Raw genomic sequence first — 18076 nt, forward strand, 5'->3', positions numbered from 1 at the left:
ACGGTGGCGCCGGATGGGGCGGGCACGGCGCGGCGCTTCCGGGGGCCGCGGGCCGGCGGCGGACGGGGCGCGGTGCAGGGTAGGCGGCGGCCCCGCGCGGGACCCTACGGGCTGGGCTCCTTCTCCTTCCCCGCCTCCCTCTCCCCCTTGTGCCGCGGGCCCGCCCGGGGACGGCGGCCCCGCGGAGTCCGGCCCTTCCCCCGGGGACGCCGGCGGGCGGCGGGGTGGTTCGGCCTTTCCGGTTATCTCCGGAGTGTCCGGGAATGGAGCCGTGGGATTGTCCCTCGGCCGCCGTGTGCGAGGGAGGAGGCGCCCGCCCCCTGCCGCCCTTCCCTTTGTGCTCCTGTGAGCAGGGCCCGGGGAGAGACAGGCTCCGAGGTTCCTCGGAGGCGGGTGCGATACGGCCTGGGATCGCTGCGTCCGGGTGACTGGCCGCTCCCACGGGGTAAATCATCGGTGAGCAGGGCAGGAATTGGTTTAGGTACCTAGGTTCTCTTCCAGGTCCACTTCCCAAGGATATTATCCGGCTCCCTCAGAATAACAGAATCGGTCAGGTTGGGAGGGACCATAGGCATCTAGAGGGACCACAGGCATTTAGATGGCCCAGCGTGCCCAAGCAGGGTCATCCTGGAGCACAGGACATAGGATTGTGTCCACACGGTTCTGGAATAACTCCAGCTTCTCTGGGCAGTCTGTTCCAGTGCTCGGTCACACACACAGCAAAGGTCTTCCTCGTGTCCAGGTGGAATTTCCTGGACATCAGTTTCTGCCCGTTGCCTCTTACCCTGGTGGCTGCCACCACCAAGAGCTCGGCTCCATCCTCTTGATGTGCATACCTTAATGATTATCTTTCTTTAGCCTCTGGTAAATATGAATGGGAGCACGTTGACTGATTTTTAGGAGCTCTTCTACATGGATTAAGAGTTTGTATATAGACTCATCAGCATGTCTTTTTCTTATAAGGAGCACTGTTTGGAAGAATGTCTGGAAGTTTCTACTTCGTGATAGTTGGTCATCATGATAATCCCATATTTGAAATGGAATTTCTGCCTCCGGGAAAAGTAGAGTCGAAGGTGTGTTTTTTTCCCCTGTGAGACTCCTGTGATTCTTTTATAATTTTACAGTGTATTAGAAGCATTACCAGCATGTTGTTAAAAGTACTAGCTACCGTTTTCAAGGTTTTTTAAACAGAATTTTTTTCATAGGGAGTAGAACTCTGGATTTCCGAAGTCTCTTAAAAAGTCTTTGCCAGATTATACTAGTTCTTCACAAAACACAGCTTCCTTAAACATTCCCTGCTGTATGTTATAGAATATATCTTAGTTTTAGAATCTTAGTTTGGCTTTGGTAATTTCTCTTAGTGTGTAGAGGTTTTATAATAGCTGTTCATTGTTTAATGCCACTTACTTTTAAGGCATTCATATGCAATAATAAGGTAAAGTAAGGAACATAAAATTGAAAGCTCTATTCAGTCCTTTATTTTTTATGCTATAAAATACCTAATTTTTTAATCATCTTCATTAGTCATACTCACTTTTAAGTAGGAAAGTTAAAACATTGATAAATAAAGACTTTGAAAATGTGAGAAATGTAAGACTACTCAATAAATAGTGTTAAGAGTGGAAAAAGAATAAATCTATCTATAAGTGGTATTACATCATAGAAAAAGCAGACTTCAAAATAAAAGTATGTGGATCTGTCAGTGTATCCAAAAATGGAAGTATATGCTGTCACTGACTGGAACTGCATGGCATCATCTGTATTTTGAACTAATGTCCCATAAAAGTTCATAAATAAGGCTACTCGGACTAGATTTTGTGTGAGGATGTGTAAAAGCTGGTTTGAAGGAGAAACTGGGAGGTGAGAGTGGCAGTAACAGCATCCTGTTGTTACGGAAAATAGTGCAAGACTACTTATTTTCCAGTCTAATAAAAGCTTCCAGTGTGGTTTTGTCCTGTATCTCTTCTTGGCAGATGTCCTCTGGTGCTCTAGATTGTCTACAAAGTACATGGGCCAAACACTGTGATCACTCTCACGTTTATTATAGGAAGAGATGTAATTTACATCTGCAGGCATGTATTTAATAATAGTTGCATGATGTTTTTTTCTGCACTAGGTTTTAGAAAAAAGAAGACCCCAAACCAAATAAAGCAATCCTGTTTCTAGGTAAACAACATGAGAAAAACAGAATCTTTAGGTGATTTTATCAGCATACCTGTCATCTGTATCTCTGCTTTCCCCATCTGTCCCCCAGCTTTTACAAAATGTAACCTATGGGTCAATTTCTGCCAAATTTGACAGAAACGTTATAGTCCAAAAAATGCTGCATTGCTGTGAATACCACAAAAACAGATGTCTGCAAAGAAGAGAGAAAGATATATGAGAGCCTCTGTTGTGGAATAAGTTAGCGGTGGGAGTTTGCCCATCAGTAAACAAAAGAATTCATGCTTGAGTTCATTCCTGAGATATAAATACAGGCTTTACTGATTCTGTTGCTCTCAAGACTGGTTTTGTCATGATCTTTTTATTATGACCTCTTTTCTCCCTTGAAACCAAATACCATGACAACATAGACTAGTTTCATTTACAGGATGGCACATGTGACAGAAAAGCAGGCTATATGTAACATTATGTAACTTGAACACTGGTTCTGTAGCAACTGGAACAAATTATTGTTTATATTTCATTTCTTTCACTGAATTACTAATCTACTGTCTTCTGGAAATGCATTAGGATGATCATCGCCATCTCAACCAGTTCATTGCCCATGCTGCTCTTGACCTGGTAGATGAGAACATGTGGCTTTCTAACAACATGTATTTGAAGACTGTGGACAAGTTTAACGAATGGTTTGTTTCTGCTTTCGTCACAGCTGGACATATCCTTCCCTATTATCTCTTCTCGTATTTTTGTAAGAAAAGCCTTTTGCCAGAAAGAGGTAGGTTACATAGAATGAGTTTGGCACAGATTTCTCTGGCTATTCACTATTATTGTCAGTCATGAGCTTCACAAAGAACTATTCTGGAAGGCACTGCAGCTGTTTAAAACTGGGAACAATTGGAAAGGTGGAGTTTTACCTTTGTAGGAGTTAAAATAGCATAATGAAATGAGGAGCTCACATGGAGTAAAGAGGTATGAGAGGCTCTGAGCAAGCTTGTATGATTCTCTGTTCCCACCCCTTTGACCGTGCTAGAGAAGTGGCAGTGAACATGCCTGGTGTCAGTGACTCCAGCAGTGAACATGCAGTGCCAAGGCTCGATACTATGTGCAGGTAGAACTGTTTGTTGTGAACCATTTGTTACACATAGCAAGTAACATTGAATGTCATTTTAACTTCAGGGGTATATAGCAGAGGTGCAGAGAGCATCATCCACATTCAGAATGACATCATTTTAAAAAGAGCAACCTTGGATAGAGAGGTGATTATTTTCAGATAGGGGGATGTTAAAATAGAAAGGTAATGCTTTCCAAATTTCATTGCTTCAGTTACTTCTTTAAATGCTTCCTCCTATGAGTAACTGCTATTTCATGTGCAGCTAAACATTTTAGGTATATGCCAAATTAGGTGTAAATGCTTATCTCAGGATATGTTACGTGTCTTTTTTTAGAAGTTTTATTCTCCTTAATTACTGTACATATGAGATTTTTAATGCTTCATGATGTAAGGCAAGAAGATGGAATTAAGAACTTCTTTACTGATGTATATGAGTTGTATATAAAGGTAAGAACTCATTTTTTATGGTCTTGCTGCAGTACTTTTAAGCGTGTTCTGCTGTACATGCTCAGGCATGGCTGTATTAGCATATTTTCTCTTGGGACCCTATATAAGCACCCATGCAGGCCACATCAGCCAGAGCTGGTAACATGTGACACAAAGGCTGTATTTTCCATTAAACAGAACAGATTTTTCAAAATTGTTATAAACTGTGATTTTAGAATTCTTCACTTTACTCCAGTGATTTTTTCTAGAATAGATTAGAATGATTTGGTTAGGAAGACCATCTAGTTCCAAATCCCCTGCCATGGGCAGAGACACCTTCCACTAGACCAGATTGCTCAAAGCCCCATCCAGCCTGGCCTTGAAAAACTCCAGGGGTGAGGCATCAAGAGCTTCTCTGGGCAACAGAGAAGTTGGGCAACTTCTTGTGATGCATTTTGTGATAGTTTTGTGCCATTAATGACGATAATGAAAGGACTGTTCTACAGAGCCTGGTAGCTTTTGCTCTCAGAACACATAGCCCTTGTTCTCAAATCCTGGTGGTACTTCCACTAGATGGGGTCATGGCAAACAGTCATGGGAAGCATCACCATCTCAGCCTCCTGCGGGCACTCAGACGATCCTATTTCCACTGGTGTGATGGATTTGTTCTGAGGAGCTGGTGCTAGGGGGTGGCTCTGCTCATGTATGGGGAGAATGCAAGGGCCTGGAAAGCAGGGACTGTTTAGGAGTCCTGTGCTCTTAGTGGCACTAAATAGGCTGAAAGCTAGTAGTCAATGTCACCTGAAGTGATATATTCCAGGGCTGGGCATTGTGCTTACTGATGCGTTTTTCTTCTTTCCCCAGTTTGCAATGAACCCATTTTATGAACTCAATACTCCTATTCGATCCACTGCCTTTGAAAGGAAAGTCCAGTTCCTTGGAAAGAAACACCTTTTAAGCTGAATAAATTAATTTCCTGAGTGAGTGCTTTTCCCCTACTTTCCTGATTGTTTGAACTGTACTACTTCTAGTTAGTCCCTTGCATGTTTGATATTCATCTTCTGAAGACTAACTAATTGGATGCTGAAGCAGCTTTTTCTTTTGCTGATATAGATCAGAACAGCCAAGCTTCTCTGGTTAAAATGTGTATCTCAAGAAGTTTCCTTTCACGTGGTATGAAAACAAAGTTTTAAACTGTCAGAAGCTGCAGAAGTACAAAAGAAGAAACTGAGACATTGTGTGTTAATGCATATGCAAAGTGTAAGCCTCTGATACAGGGTGGGAGGAAATCAGACCTAAATGGAAAAGATGTTGCCAGACATCTGGTTTAGTATGAGCAAAAGGGACTTCTTGACTGTTTGGCCTAAGTGCTTAATTTTATTACAAACTTTCCTACTTGTATTCTTTCACTGGAGTACTCACTCTGCAAACTAACCAGACTAACATTACACTTTGTGGTAGTAAATCAGGCCTCTATTTATTAACATGTAATTGTATGTATATAAAGTGCTCAATAAAAAATGGATAGATCAGAAAAGCTCTGTCTCCAGTATTTCAAGAAATTTTGAGAAAAACCCTTTAAGTTTAAAAGCATGTAATTTCAAATTTTCTATATGCTTAGTGCAATACATATTTAGCTGCTGTTGCATCAATGAATGAAGTAGACCAGAACAACCAGATCTGCCCTGACATTAATTCTAATTCACACACGAAAAACCCCAAACTAAATTTACATGTTAAACCCATAGTTTTTTCCCGTTATTTCTGCAACTGCTGAAATTTTCTTCTTGTAAATGAATTTAGAGGAGGATATTTGAACCATGCAACTCTATTTGTTGAGGTTTCAGAAAGGCATTATTTGGTCTGTCTGGCTCCTATTCCATTGTAAAATGTTTTAGGAACCATTTTGTAAAACTTAACATCATTCCAAAAACCAGTAATCTTTAAATAGATCATTTGGCATATAATACTTTGTTTGGCTTTACAGTCTTTTAAGCATTCTGTTCCTTTTTGCAGGAAATCTGTATAAGCTATCTTCTTGTACTTTTTTTTAAATGTCTGAAAAGTAATTTCCAAAGGAAGTAGCATGCTGTGCTAAGAAGTACATTTTGCATAGTCTGTATAATTAAGGGGACCACGTGTGTATGTGCTGTAAGTGTACAGTCAGCCATTATTTCTGCACTGACTGCTAAACTGTCGCTGTAAAATATTCCATGAGAAAAAAGAACATGATATAGAGGTTGCAATATTTACCTTAAATAAAACATGGAATGATGTAGTATGGATGCCTGTTGAGTATACTTGAAGTGATCTAGAAGAAAACTAGATAAGAGTTACTGTGGTTATCTGGTGGTGTGGCCAGTGAAGATGGGAATACTTGTCTTTGCAATGTTACTGCATACAAACTGCATTGTACAGCACTTTGATAATGTCATGTGATTTCATATAAATCACCTTTTTCTTTTTCTGTGTACACAGAAAGAATGGAAACACACTTGAGGTAAAGTGTTCTTGATGATATGATAAGGAGCCACTGAGCTGCAGTTATTTTCTGCCTCCTCGCCTGTAGCATGATGGTTGGAAAAGTATTAACAGTTAAAACTCACTGAGGAAATACTTAAATTAAATAATCATATACGTAGCAGGAAGGTTTGGCAAATATGAAGGATTAATGCTAACAGTTTCCATCACTTTTAGAAACTGGATTTTTTATAATTGTATTTGTTGTTGCAGTAGAACATTAAGTAAAATAAAAGCATTTTCTCTCCTGCCTGATTTCTGAAGGCAGTTAGCCAAAGGTTGCTTGTTCTTATGCCCCCTTACATCTTTCCCTCTTTCTTCTGAATATAGGAATTGTAGATGGGAAATGCAGTCTCAGGTCCACCTAGGCTTTATGAAAACTGTTACTCGCCACAGGAATGGAAGAATTATGTCCTAGCTCATCATCTTTGTCATTATAGAGTCTGTGGGTCAGGAGTATTGTCTTGTGATAGAACTATGAAGGGCCTTGGGGAGGTAGCTCCAAGTTCTCTGTACATGGACAAACACTTGTTTATGCTTTAGTTTGTGGTTCTTCACAGTCAGCTGGAAGACCACTAGCCAAAGTGATGGGTGAAATGTATCTTGTGATCAGCTAAACTCACAAATTCGCTCCAGGTCTGAAAGCTGCAGTTCCAGCATGCTTCAGTGAACAGTTCCTCAGTGAAGAGACACCTCCTTTGCAAGGATTATGTTCCCACCCTCTCAGGGGCTTAAGAGTAAGACTTCAAAGCAAAGTCTATTGCAGTACAAGAAAACAGAGATAATCTGCATTACACAATAAAGACAATAAAAATTTTATGAGTTAAAGGGACTAGAATTACCCTAAGTTGTTCAAAAATCAAGCATAAGGAGATGAGAACATTAGCACAAGCTAACATGAATCAACCTTAATAAATTTGGGCTGGAAATGCAACTCAGACTCCACATTCTACAAGGTTCTGTTACTGTTTAGGTAAGCTGTCAGGTGACTCGAAGTAAGATCCATTTGAGGTAGGGAGCAGCTGTTGAAGCAGCTTATGTAAGCATTGATACAGGTTGCTGTGACATGAGCTGTCAGCTGCCCTAGGTAGTTTCTTCTGCCCCTTCCCATTGTGCTCTTTGTTCTAACAAGCATAGCTTTCAGCAGTCTAACCAATCTGCCACAACAATAGTTTTTTCCCCTCATTTCAGAGGACACCTGGACTTTGCATACATGTTACACAGTATGCTCTGTCAATCTACAGAGCTCCAAATACTAACAGGACCCCCTAATATTTGAGGTCTGTTAGCTCTTGAAACAAATCAGTGAACTGAAACATAAGCCACAAGTGCCTACCTTACATCCATATGGAATGATACAAAGCTTTTACAAAGTACAGAAATTAATGTTTGTTTTTAAGCATTATGATTTTATACCTGTCACCTACACCTGCATGTCAGAAGCTTTTTGATTCTGTAGGCACTCAGTAGTTGCTCTCTGAGAGTAATTCCTGACCTAAACATAAATCTTATACTGTCTTATTTACTACAACATGTCTATGCCCCTTTATCTTTGCTAGCTACTTTTGTGATTAGTGTACAGTTGTGGTGTATCAGCTCCCAGGGCATGAGTAATGCACTTCTATGGAATTATGTTTTAACTTTATTAAACCTACTTCTCAGATGGAGGCTTGGTAATCATGATGTTACATGGAAAGGTGACAGATGGGAAAACACAGATGGATGCATCCTTCGTTTTTCCCTTTTAGCAATCTTATTTGAATGGTATCTGTAGTACTCTAGTCACAGTATCTTCAGCTCCTGTCTTGTTTCAACCTTAATCTCTGCTAAAATGAATGTTAAAGGAAGCTTTAAGTACTAAGGTAGTAGTTTTACAACAATTTCATGCCACTAGCTTGGTAGCCCCTAACACAAGCAATCTTAATTTCTAAAGCTTTTTGGTCTCTCACTCTAAGATTAGGAGGGATTTAGCTAAGATTTTCTTCACAGATCTTTTCATTCATTGACTAGAAATTAAACATAACAGAAGTAGTTCAACCTATATTTAACTGCTCAAGGGCTGAAGTTTAAAACACAGTTCAGTTGGTGTAGATGCAGGACTGCAAGAATGAATCAGACTTAGGAATGCACAAAAGGTAAAAAGATGGCACTTTTAAGCAGGAGTAGCAGATCTGCCAAGTAAAGTTGTCCTGGACAGGTTCAAGCAAGAATACAATACATTCAGAAAAGCGTACTAAGAGCAACAAGAAGGGTTTGTTTTTGCAAGCTTTACTTCCAAATAATTACACCTGGTACAGATTGATTAGATAATTTTAAGATAAAATACTTGCTGGTAATGTACTCTCAATAAAGGATTTTCTATTGAACAAAAAAGTTGCTGTACAGAAAGCAGTTGTTTAATGAATAACATGGCCTGTCCTGCAGCCTCAGACTTCCTTTCTCAGACCACATGTCTACATGTGCCTGTTAGCACATGGATTACAGATGGAAGCAACAGTGCACTAGCAATTTTGCAATTGCTAGGACATTGGTTACTCTGAGAGCCAATACTGAACAATTTCTCTCATACAAGTATTCTACCACTTAAACTGCACCTGAAACCTCAAATACACCTGTAGTTTTGTCTGCATGACTGAAAAAAAGACTGTCCATTAAATACAGAGTTTGTTCCTGTTCATCATTATGAAACTAATTCAGTAATATAAAAGACATTATCTTAAATGTACAAGTCCATATCCTAAAATAGCAATTTAAATAAGGATAAAATTCAGCTCAAACACTATCTATAGTTATATACCTGTATTAGGGCTGAAAGCTGTCAAAATCTACTGTAAGTCAAGAGCTTCCTGAGTTCTCTACGTATTGCCAATCCTTAATATCACAGTGCAGGTATTACTGGTAAACACATTCATAGCTCAGGTTAACAGGAACAAGAAGTTTGGAACTTCTAAGGCTGTAGACTAGGAGTTTTCCTACAAAACTGTCATAATGTGGATCCTTTCAAGTGCTATTAAAGCTGACTGAATAAAGCATTTCTTTTTCAAAAAGCGGTTATACTTCAGTTAGATTTTTCACCTTATTGATCAGAAACGTGCTAGAATGGACTTAAGGCAAAGACATACATTAATTTTAAAAATTATCAGTATTTTGCATCAACCGCTGGAAAAATTAGTGCAGCATTAGAATAGTAGATGGGAAAAAATGGACATTAAATATGTAGGAAATTTATTTCCTACTTATAAACCTACACAAATTACAGCAACATTAGGCAATTAGAAGACCTAGAGGTAACTTATATTAAATTATAATAACCACATTAGAGATGAAGTACCACTCACAGCAAAAGGAATGTAGTGAGACTGAAGTTTAATATCTAGCATTGTTAAGAAACTGACATCTAACGAAACAAAAGTGGAATGCCAATTTCATAAAAATATACACATATAAAAGTATCTTTGTGCCTGAATTCCAGAACAGCTTCTCCAAAGTAGTGCTTCTAGAACTTTCAAGTTTTAATTATATTCAAAGTATTTATCATTTGAATAAATTGGCAAATTACATTCTTATATTATTTTTTTACTTGACATCTTCCTAAACAGAAAGCATCACTAATTCAATAACGGGTCACCCATGAATGGAGATCTTTTCTTTTTCTCCCCCATGAAAGCAGCAGAATATTAAGATTTTAATATTAGAGTGAAACCCATTGGTTATTTTATCTACTACACCTTCCCCATTCTTTTATAGAGCGTAATTTGGCAAAAAGAAATTTAAGTCAACAACAAGATGAACTGGGTTTTGGTTTCCGATGAAGGTTTACTGTATCTGTTTGAATAAAGTGATCTGATCTATCTTCAGAGGCTAGAACTCTTCTAACAGCTTCTTCAAAGGCTGCTGCAACATTAGTAGCATCTTTTGCACTGGTTTCAAAATAGGGATGGTTGCCATTATTCCTGCACCAGTCTTGGGCTTCTTCTGTAGATACTTGCCTTTCATCAATATCAACTTTGTTACCCAGTATCACAAATGGAAAACTTTCAGGCTCCTTGACATCTGCATAATAAATGAATTCTTTCTTCCAGTTGCTTAAGTTTTGGAAACTTTGAGAGTCATCCACACTGAAAGTTAGCAGGCAACAGTCAGAACCTCTATAGAAAGGAGTCCGCAAGCTCCTAAACCGTTCCTGACCTGCTGTGTCCCATATCTGCATTGTAACAAAATGTCCATCGACTTCCAACTCTTTATTTAAGAATTCCACACCTATTGTATGAAAGAGCTGTGCATCAAACTTGTTGGTGACGTATCTGTTCATGAGGGAACTCTTCCCAACTCCACCATCTCCTAGCAGTATTACTTTAAGGAGCGATGATTTTGCTGCCATTGTTACGGGAAAAGATCCTCCTGGTTTCCTAGACCTGTAAATATTAAGGAAATCATTAAAAAAGAAAATAGTTGTGAGCAGCAAATTTTGCACACATAAATATATAGAATGTGTTTTCAAGTCCATCAAGTTTCATGTACAAAACCAGGACTCCACTAAACAGGTGAACTGTAGATACACTCCAGTAAGAATACCCGCTCAAGAATACCACATTTAAGAGGTGTCTCTTCACAGACTGCAGTCTGCATCTAAGCAGTATGCTGTATAAATTACTGGTCTGTCACTTAAAACCCTTTAAAACCCCCAAACCCTTCAAACCACCCCCATTTTGTGCTTGAAGGGGTATCACATTACATTCAGAAAGCAAATTATTCATTTACGTTCACTGAGAAAAGGTTTATGGAAAAAAGTGGAATGAGAGAATTTTATAGAGCATGTGCCTTGAACTAGTCACTTCAGTGCTGTATTTTATTACCAAAGTTATTTTTTAAACCAATGCACTAGCAACACAGTTATCTATAGAACAAATGCAAATGCTGTAATTTTATTTAGACAAGCATTCAATAGTTTATAGTTTCCTCCTTGCAGAACAGCACTGATGAATGGAATACTATTGAAACTACCACAAAAGCAAATCTGCTGTTGTTACTTCAATGATACTCAAAATGCCAGATACCTAGGCCAAGCCTACAGTGACAGTTCAGTTAGGAGGTGTCAACTTCCCATAGTAAAACTGTCAAAAATTCTGGAAGTGCTAGTGAATAGTCTGGCTGCCAGCATGGGGATGGCAAATTAGTGATACCAAAGAAGGCTTTTTAACTTAAAAAGAAATTAAAAAAAACCAACCCTTTAGCACTAAAGTGGTTTGTTCATTAGTGCTTTGTACCCAACCTTTGCCCTCACAACTGTAGTGTCATCTAATACTGTAAAATGGTGTTTTAATTGCTTGGGGGTAAAGTTTAATTTTAACAAACATAAACTGAAGTTTCTGTATGAGGAGAACTGTTCCTAAACCTGCCTGATAGTAAAAGAGTTCAAAGGCTTCACCCCAACAAGCTTCTCTGAAAATAGCATCTATTTAAAATGGAAATGGGTCATAAGTTGCCCAGTCTGTCTCTTTCTTTGAAGGAAGGAATGCGGTCTTGCTAGTTGTAATTAGCATTACTGGCATATACATCACCCACAGTGTGCCTGTAGAATTAGTACCTGATACAAGCTGGTGTGAGAGTCATATGACTCTGTGCCGCCTTACAGTCAAGGCCTACAGCAGGAGTGAGAAATTTCAGGAATTTTTTTTATCAGTGACTTTCCATCTTTGCATATTTATTTGCTAGACATAATCTACAGTAAGACAGGAGTAGTTTGAAGCCTCAACACAAAAAAAACTTCAAAACACAAGGAACTGACTGCATCCATTAAAAACTTGTTCAGAGCAAGTAATTTAATTAATTTATACTGTGTAATTAACAACATTTATGAAGCCTTAATTCTCTACAGGTTTGTATGATGACGTTAAAGCTGCTTAGAAGCGACGAGCAGATTGTTCATTTACCCTTCAGAGAGCTACGGGGTAACAGCTATGGCTCAGGTTATGAACACACACATTTTAATGCATGTGAAAAGCCTTAGAGTCACTGGACTACTTGCTTAAGAGTTACAGGTTTATGCTTAACTCCTGAAAATGGCCCAGCGTATTCATTTATGCCTCCTGTTTCTACACCATTAGATAGGAGCTGCTTCTTAATAAATAATGCTTTCGTGGGAACAGAGGGTACTGAATGTTCTCCTGTTCTTCCACTCCAGGGTAGGGAACAAGTTACAATTTATTTTTCCAGTCCTGCAGAAATCAGAAGTTCCCTAAAAGATACAGTGTGAATAAATAACTGGCTTAAGTAGTTCTGACTGGTACTATGCACTGGTTTCTTTAGCTTCTGCATTTTTATCAATGGCAGTTATCATGAAATTGTCCACAAAGCCACATTTTAAACAAAATACATGTAAGGAAAGTGTTAACAGTAGCTAGTACATCATGCATCTAGAACCTGCAGAGTTAATTTGCACAATTTCAACTATGTGGGCCACTCCAGTGAGGTCTAAGACACTGATGATCATAAAATTAGTTTTACTAGGCAGACAATTACAGACCAACCACAAACCATTAAAAGTGGACCAAACTGGTCCTTTCACACAAAAGCTACAGAGTCTTCTGTGATGTTGCAGGCAACGTTGCTTTTCAGGACATTAAGTTTCCACAGCTGAAGCTGTCATGCTAGGCTAGAATTAAGTTTTTTCCAACAAATAAAACAATGATAAAATACTTACGACACTAAAGAATTAATATTACTACTCCTATTACACAATTTATCTGTATAATGTGCTTTTGACAGTATTTTTGGAAGGGATGGTTTACATACATTATGATGTTTCTGAAGATTTTTTACCTTAATTGTTCAGTTTAAATCATCATTCATCATCTGAAAACAAATCAAAAGCTTAATTTCTAATGTGCATCTGATTGTTTTACCCAACATTGGGATTTGCAACACAGTATAGAATTACAGGTAATTATTTGTTCCAGTTATTTCTTAGTGAGCTACACAACTACTTAATGTAAAAGTATTCTCAACCCAATAGACAAAGAGTCTGTAACAAGAGTAATTTTCCCTCATGTTCTTCAATCATTTCAATACTCAAAGAGAGTCAGAGCAAATAAATAAAAAGCAGCCCCACTCTGCTTCATTTTGATAACCATTTCTGAATTGTTTCCACTAACTTCGAAGGATTACAGCACTTAAATCACTGACTTTGGTATTCCTGTTAAAAGCGGGGAACATTTTCAACTAAATGTAATTTCTAGCATGATCATATACCGTAATACAAAAAAGTAAATTAATTGTTGCCTTTCAGGATGTCCCTTTTAAACACTGAAATGAATTGCAAGTCAAATATTTCCATTATCAGTCCAAATATTTGCTGTCACAATGAAAGACAGAAAGCTAAGCAACCTCAGAAAAATCAGTTTGCATACAAAATTCAGTTCATTGGACGTATTTACAGTTTCATTTTTACCACACTGATACCAGCCACTGCAGCACACCATTAAAAACCCAAACAAAAAAACACACATAGCAACTGAAATCTCACCTCCGCTCCTCTTTTTTTAATAGGGCACCAAAACCTGGATCTATTGTAATACCACCACTGAACTGCCTCAGCATTTTTGAAGAAACAGGTTTAAGGGGACACTTCTAATTTCCAGACAATTGCTTCTTCACCTGTACTTACTTTCTGACTTGGAAACAGGTGAGAAAATTTGTTTCAGTTATCACTGTCATTCAGTGCTCACTGATGAACCACATCCAGTATGAAACCAAGACTAAACCTAAAGGTTTTCTTGAGGGTATGTGCTACACTGTCCTTTAACTGAAGCTGTTAAAGGTAAGACAGACTCAAGTTTGTTCCAACTAGTCATGTTTGCTTACAGCCTCATGTGCTATCAGCCAAGACTTATTGAAAAAAGGGGCCGTCTTTGATTTAAGAAAACACACTCAAGTTATGGACAAGCAGAATTAGCAGTTCTACAACTAGCATAACACTGACCATGTTTCATAACTTCCTATCCTCAAATTTACACATATACAGCACATCCATTTCAGTTTTGAAGCTTATTCACAATTTTATCTGCTAAGCCATCGTATTTTGTTAAGCCACTGGTATCAGATTAAAAGTTTAAAAAGGCACACCACTGCAAGTATTTTGACTGAAAAAAACACTTGCCTTTCAATAGAAATGTAAACTCCCTCCCTCATTAGTAGTGGGGTTTTTTCACACAAACAAAGCATTTGACAATAATTGCCAGGCAAGCATAGAAAACAGTTTGTTAGTTACAGTGGCCCATCAAAGAATGACATTAATTGCTTCTCTGTGAAATGTCTGAGAAGAAGTCCCAAGAACTACTAGAGTTGCAGCAGAAAGAGCAGAATCCAAAACTACATAATTTTTAACACTTACTGTTTGTGGAGTTTTTACATTTCTCAGCCCTCAATCACTACAGTGGTTAAACTTGTTGTCTATAGCAGATCTGCAAGTTTCCAAAAATCTGAAAAGAAAGGACAGAAGCACATTTTCGCACTTTTCTCCCCTTAGCCAATCCTTGTTCTTATATTTAGGAGGTAGTGGCTTACACCCATGTCAATTAAGTGGCACAAGAATGGTTTTTTTAGTGCATAAGAAGCCACAAGCCTTTTGACTTTGAAATACTTTTTTCTCAATTCAAAGGAAAACATCCAGATATGAAATCAAGATGCTACAGGTTTTGTACTTTTGGATATGTTACAAGCAGTGACATTAGTCAGCCTCCAAACTGACCCTCCCCTCCGCGGGGCATTGACGTAAGAACTGTGGATCAGGAACACCCATTCACTGACAGCCACTTATCAGCTGCCTGGAAGCCCTTCAGTCATACAGCTCGACCTACCAAAGTCCTAATCTCCTTGCAAGTCTTCCTTCCTGTATCTGTGATTTCACCACTGTACTACGAAGATAACCTGTCAGCAGATTATTAAACATCTATCCAGAAGAAAACACAGACTAAAATTGCCTTTAGTTGTAAGCAGCCTAGATATGCTTGATCTAACACCAGAATATCACAAGAATTTACTTGTAATTTCTCATATGAGCCCAATCCAAAATGAACTGTCATTCAGCTGTTAGCACTCATTTGGATACCAAAAAAGTTGTATTTGGCAGTTTCTTTGTAAGGTTGTTTTTAACTCCTATGAAGCTCAGGATTCTAGTTCAAACAGTTGCTTGGCATGACTCAGGTCTATGAAAGAACCAGTGGCCAAGGGAAGGAATCCTGAAGTTCACATAACCCTTGGATCATGAAATCATTCCAGTACCTACTGCCAGAATCACTTCATTTATTCTAACTTCTAGCTAGACACAAAGTCAATCAGCAAAATTTGTCAGGAGAAATACCTACATTAGAATCTCTGCCAGTTTAATCTTGCAGAAGCCTAACCTTCACTTCCAGCCTCATTCCACAAGTTCAAGTAGAATGAGCAAACTAATTTATTCGGATTTAATCAGAATTTACGTTTCCCAGCAGTTCACAGTTAAGCATCTTCCAACTTAAATATTCTGTTACTTTTAGCCAACTTCAAAACACCCTTCAGTGCTGCTGCTCCTGGTCCAACATTGCTAACAATGCCTGAGCTATTTGACATTCTCCTTGCAACCTACTTCTCTGTTACTGCCTCCACTCTCTCAATAACCTATCCAGCAATTATTTCTGCTCAAATGTGCTCATCTTTCTCCCTTGCATTAGCTTCCCCTTTCCTTCAGGGAATCTTAGTAATAGCAGCCTCTATTGGTACAAGGCTACCTTGTACATTCATATTCTTCCCAGTATAACTGTGACGAAAGCCCCATCCCTAAGGCATTAAGTGGGTTACACTGTACCAGGCCAACACACTGCCTGCTCTGCAGAGATTGAAAACAAAAACAAAACACACAAGAGAATGAACACTATTAAAAAAAAAAAAACCAAACAACCTAACAAACCCTAAGGACTTCTTACAAGCCTTTTTGCCCGGAAGTTTTTATTCATTGTGAAACATTTATGTAAAATTCCAATCCTAAGGAGCTGGAAGATCTTTTTCCCAGGATTTACTACGAAATTGACACAAAATAGAACAAAGCTTGAAATCTAAATATCTTATTTGACCCTCTGCAATTCTTTTTCATATTTTCAATTTAAGGAAACTGATGGTGTTTGAGCACTCAAAAGCTAAGCACTGCTAGATCTTTTTTTCTTTTTTTTTTTAATACAAACTGTCGCTTTTTAACTTTATGTATTGAGACAGTAAAAACATACAACCTGAATGAAGACAGAGAAAAGTAACAGTTAATTATAAATTTGATGTTGGTATGAAACACAGATATAGCTGTACCATCCTTAGGTTAGATTTCTCTGAAAATAAAAGTACTAAGAAAAAAACGTTTCGGATTTATTTTGGGTATGTCTGCTCTCCCTCCGGTCTGCCATTACAGCTTGTCACCTTCTAAGCTACTAAAAAGTCATGGAAAAACACTTTTAAAAAAACCAAAAAAACCTAGTCACACACAGCCACCCTTGCTCTAAAAAAAGCGAGCACTGACAACTTCAGTGTTGCACAACACTTTAAAAGTAAAGACAAATAAAACCCACATGCTTATTTAGTATAGCCGTAAATTATTGTGGACAAGAAGGAAAACAACACGTAAGATGGAAGGCTGTATGACAGCTATCTGCAAACAAGCATTTTAATTCCTGAACAAAACTTAGCCAAGAAGGTCCCTACTTGACTGTTCCACACAAGCTAATAAAACTTAAATGCTCTCTATGTATCTAGTTATATGTAACCTTACTATAAAGGCCACTCACTAATGGAGGCTTTTAAAACTAGTTTTCTTGCACTCTTCTGTTTTCCACTCCATTGCTTTACACAAGTTACATGTAACACGGAATTACTTACACCGAGAGCAGCCCATTAACCACCCAGACGTAAGCGATTCCCAATCCTGGCCCATCCCCATCCCTCCCTACCCAGCCACCACCACACCTGAGCCCGCAGAGCCACCTGCCGCCACTGGGAACTCCCCCGGCCCTGCAGAGGGGCTGAGCCGAGTCACTGCTGCAAAAAAGAAGAACTGAAACCTAAGGGCGCCCTGAGCAGGCGGCCCCTCTCCAGCACAGAACCCATCAGGTTGGAAAAGACCTCTGAGATCACCGAGACCAACCTATGGCCAAACACCACCCTGTCAACCAGCCCACGGTACTGAGTGCCACGTCCAGCCCTTCCTTAAACACCTCCAAGGGACGGTGACTCCACCACCTCCCTGGGCAGCCCGCCCAAGGGACACAGCAACGAGAAAAAGGAGATAAAAGGAGTTTTAATATTTCTTCTTTTTCCAATGTGAAACGTGTTGAAGACACAAGTACTAAGCCGAGTTTCACCCTGACAGACCAGCGATTTCTCTCAGTGGCGAGGAAGCGCTGCGGGGTCGGCGACCGGCCACGCACCGGCTAGAGCCGCTTCCCAAAGGAGCCACCGCCTGTCCCGGAGTCACGGGATCCCGGATCACGCCACATTCCCAGCCACCCGCACAGGCTCTGGCGAGCACCCGGGACGCTCTCGCGCCGCGGGCCCGGCCGGGGCTGCCCTCCCGCTCCCTGGAGGTTGCGCCAGGGAACACCGGGGAGCCCGCCTGGGATCTCGGACAGCGGCGGGGGACCGAGCGGAGAACACGGACACAAGGGAAAGGAAAACAACGCAACCTGACTCGGCTCCAGACCGCGGGAAGGGGACTGCCGCCGCTCCCGGGCGCGCTGAAGAGGCCGATCCCCGCCCGCGGGAAGGCGGTATGGCCGCTCCTGCCGCCGGTCCGGGTCCCGGGCTGCGCCACCGCCGCCAGGCGCTGCGGAAGGAACA

At 39.8% G+C, this 18076-nt stretch overlaps 2 protein-coding genes across 10 annotated transcripts; one reads left to right on the forward strand and one right to left on the reverse strand.

Moving 5' to 3' along the window:
• The first annotated feature begins 23 nt into the window (after window positions 1-23).
• Window positions 24-15070, forward strand: TRAPPC2 (trafficking protein particle complex subunit 2). Of its 7 annotated transcripts, XR_011148019.1 has the most exons (7): window positions 24-79; window positions 964-1073; window positions 2734-2876; window positions 3634-3721; window positions 4565-4680; window positions 13769-13904; window positions 14880-15070. XR_011148019.1 is itself a non-coding variant. In XM_069003482.1 (6 exons), exons 2-5 carry the CDS (start codon window positions 981-983, stop codon window positions 4661-4663), a joined length of 423 nt encoding a protein of 140 aa, XP_068859583.1. In that variant the 5' UTR covers window positions 24-79; window positions 964-980; the 3' UTR covers window positions 4664-4680; window positions 13769-14595. The 7 variants fall into 7 exon arrangements, 6 of the variants coding, with proteins under 6 accessions (XP_068859583.1, XP_068859596.1, XP_068859573.1 ...); XM_069003482.1 differs by lacking the exon at window positions 14880-15070 and having other exon boundaries at window positions 13769-14595; XM_069003495.1 differs by lacking the exons at window positions 13769-13904; window positions 14880-15070 and adding an exon at window positions 6179-8384.
• On the reverse strand, window positions 8595-18064 carry RAB9A (RAB9A, member RAS oncogene family). Of its 3 annotated transcripts, XM_069003425.1 has the most exons (3): window positions 17923-18063; window positions 14613-14700; window positions 8595-10635 (listed from the first exon to the last, which is right to left on the reverse strand). In XM_069003425.1, the coding sequence occupies exon 3, from the start codon at window positions 10599-10601 to the stop codon at window positions 9996-9998; it is 606 nt and encodes a 201-aa protein (XP_068859526.1). In that variant the 5' UTR covers window positions 10602-10635; window positions 14613-14700; window positions 17923-18063; the 3' UTR covers window positions 8595-9995. The 3 variants fall into 3 exon arrangements, with proteins under 3 accessions (XP_068859526.1, XP_068859534.1, XP_068859537.1); XM_069003433.1 differs by lacking the exon at window positions 14613-14700 and having other exon boundaries at window positions 17923-18064; XM_069003436.1 differs by lacking the exons at window positions 14613-14700; window positions 17923-18063 and adding an exon at window positions 17029-17047.
• Window positions 18065-18076: the final 12 nt, after the last annotated feature.

Source organism: Aphelocoma coerulescens, chromosome 1 (assembly GCF_041296385.1).
Source record: "Aphelocoma coerulescens isolate FSJ_1873_10779 chromosome 1, UR_Acoe_1.0, whole genome shotgun sequence".
Taxonomy (NCBI): Eukaryota; Metazoa; Chordata; class Aves; order Passeriformes; family Corvidae; genus Aphelocoma; species Aphelocoma coerulescens.

Coding starts and splice junctions, on each gene's coding strand:
- TRAPPC2 (XM_069003482.1), top strand. CDS start 981: ATGTCTGGAAGTTTCTACTTCGTGATAGTTGGTCATCATGATAATCCC. Junction 2,877..3,633: donor TCTGCTTTCGTCACAGCTGG/ACATATCCTTCC, acceptor CTTAATTACTGT/ACATATGAGATTTTTAATGC. Junction 3,722..4,564: donor TATATGAGTTGTATATAAAG/GTAAGAACTCAT, acceptor TTCTTTCCCCAG/TTTGCAATGAACCCATTTTA.
- RAB9A (XM_069003433.1), bottom strand. CDS start 10,601: ATGGCAGCAAAATCATCGCTCCTTAAAGTAATACTGCTAGGAGATGGT.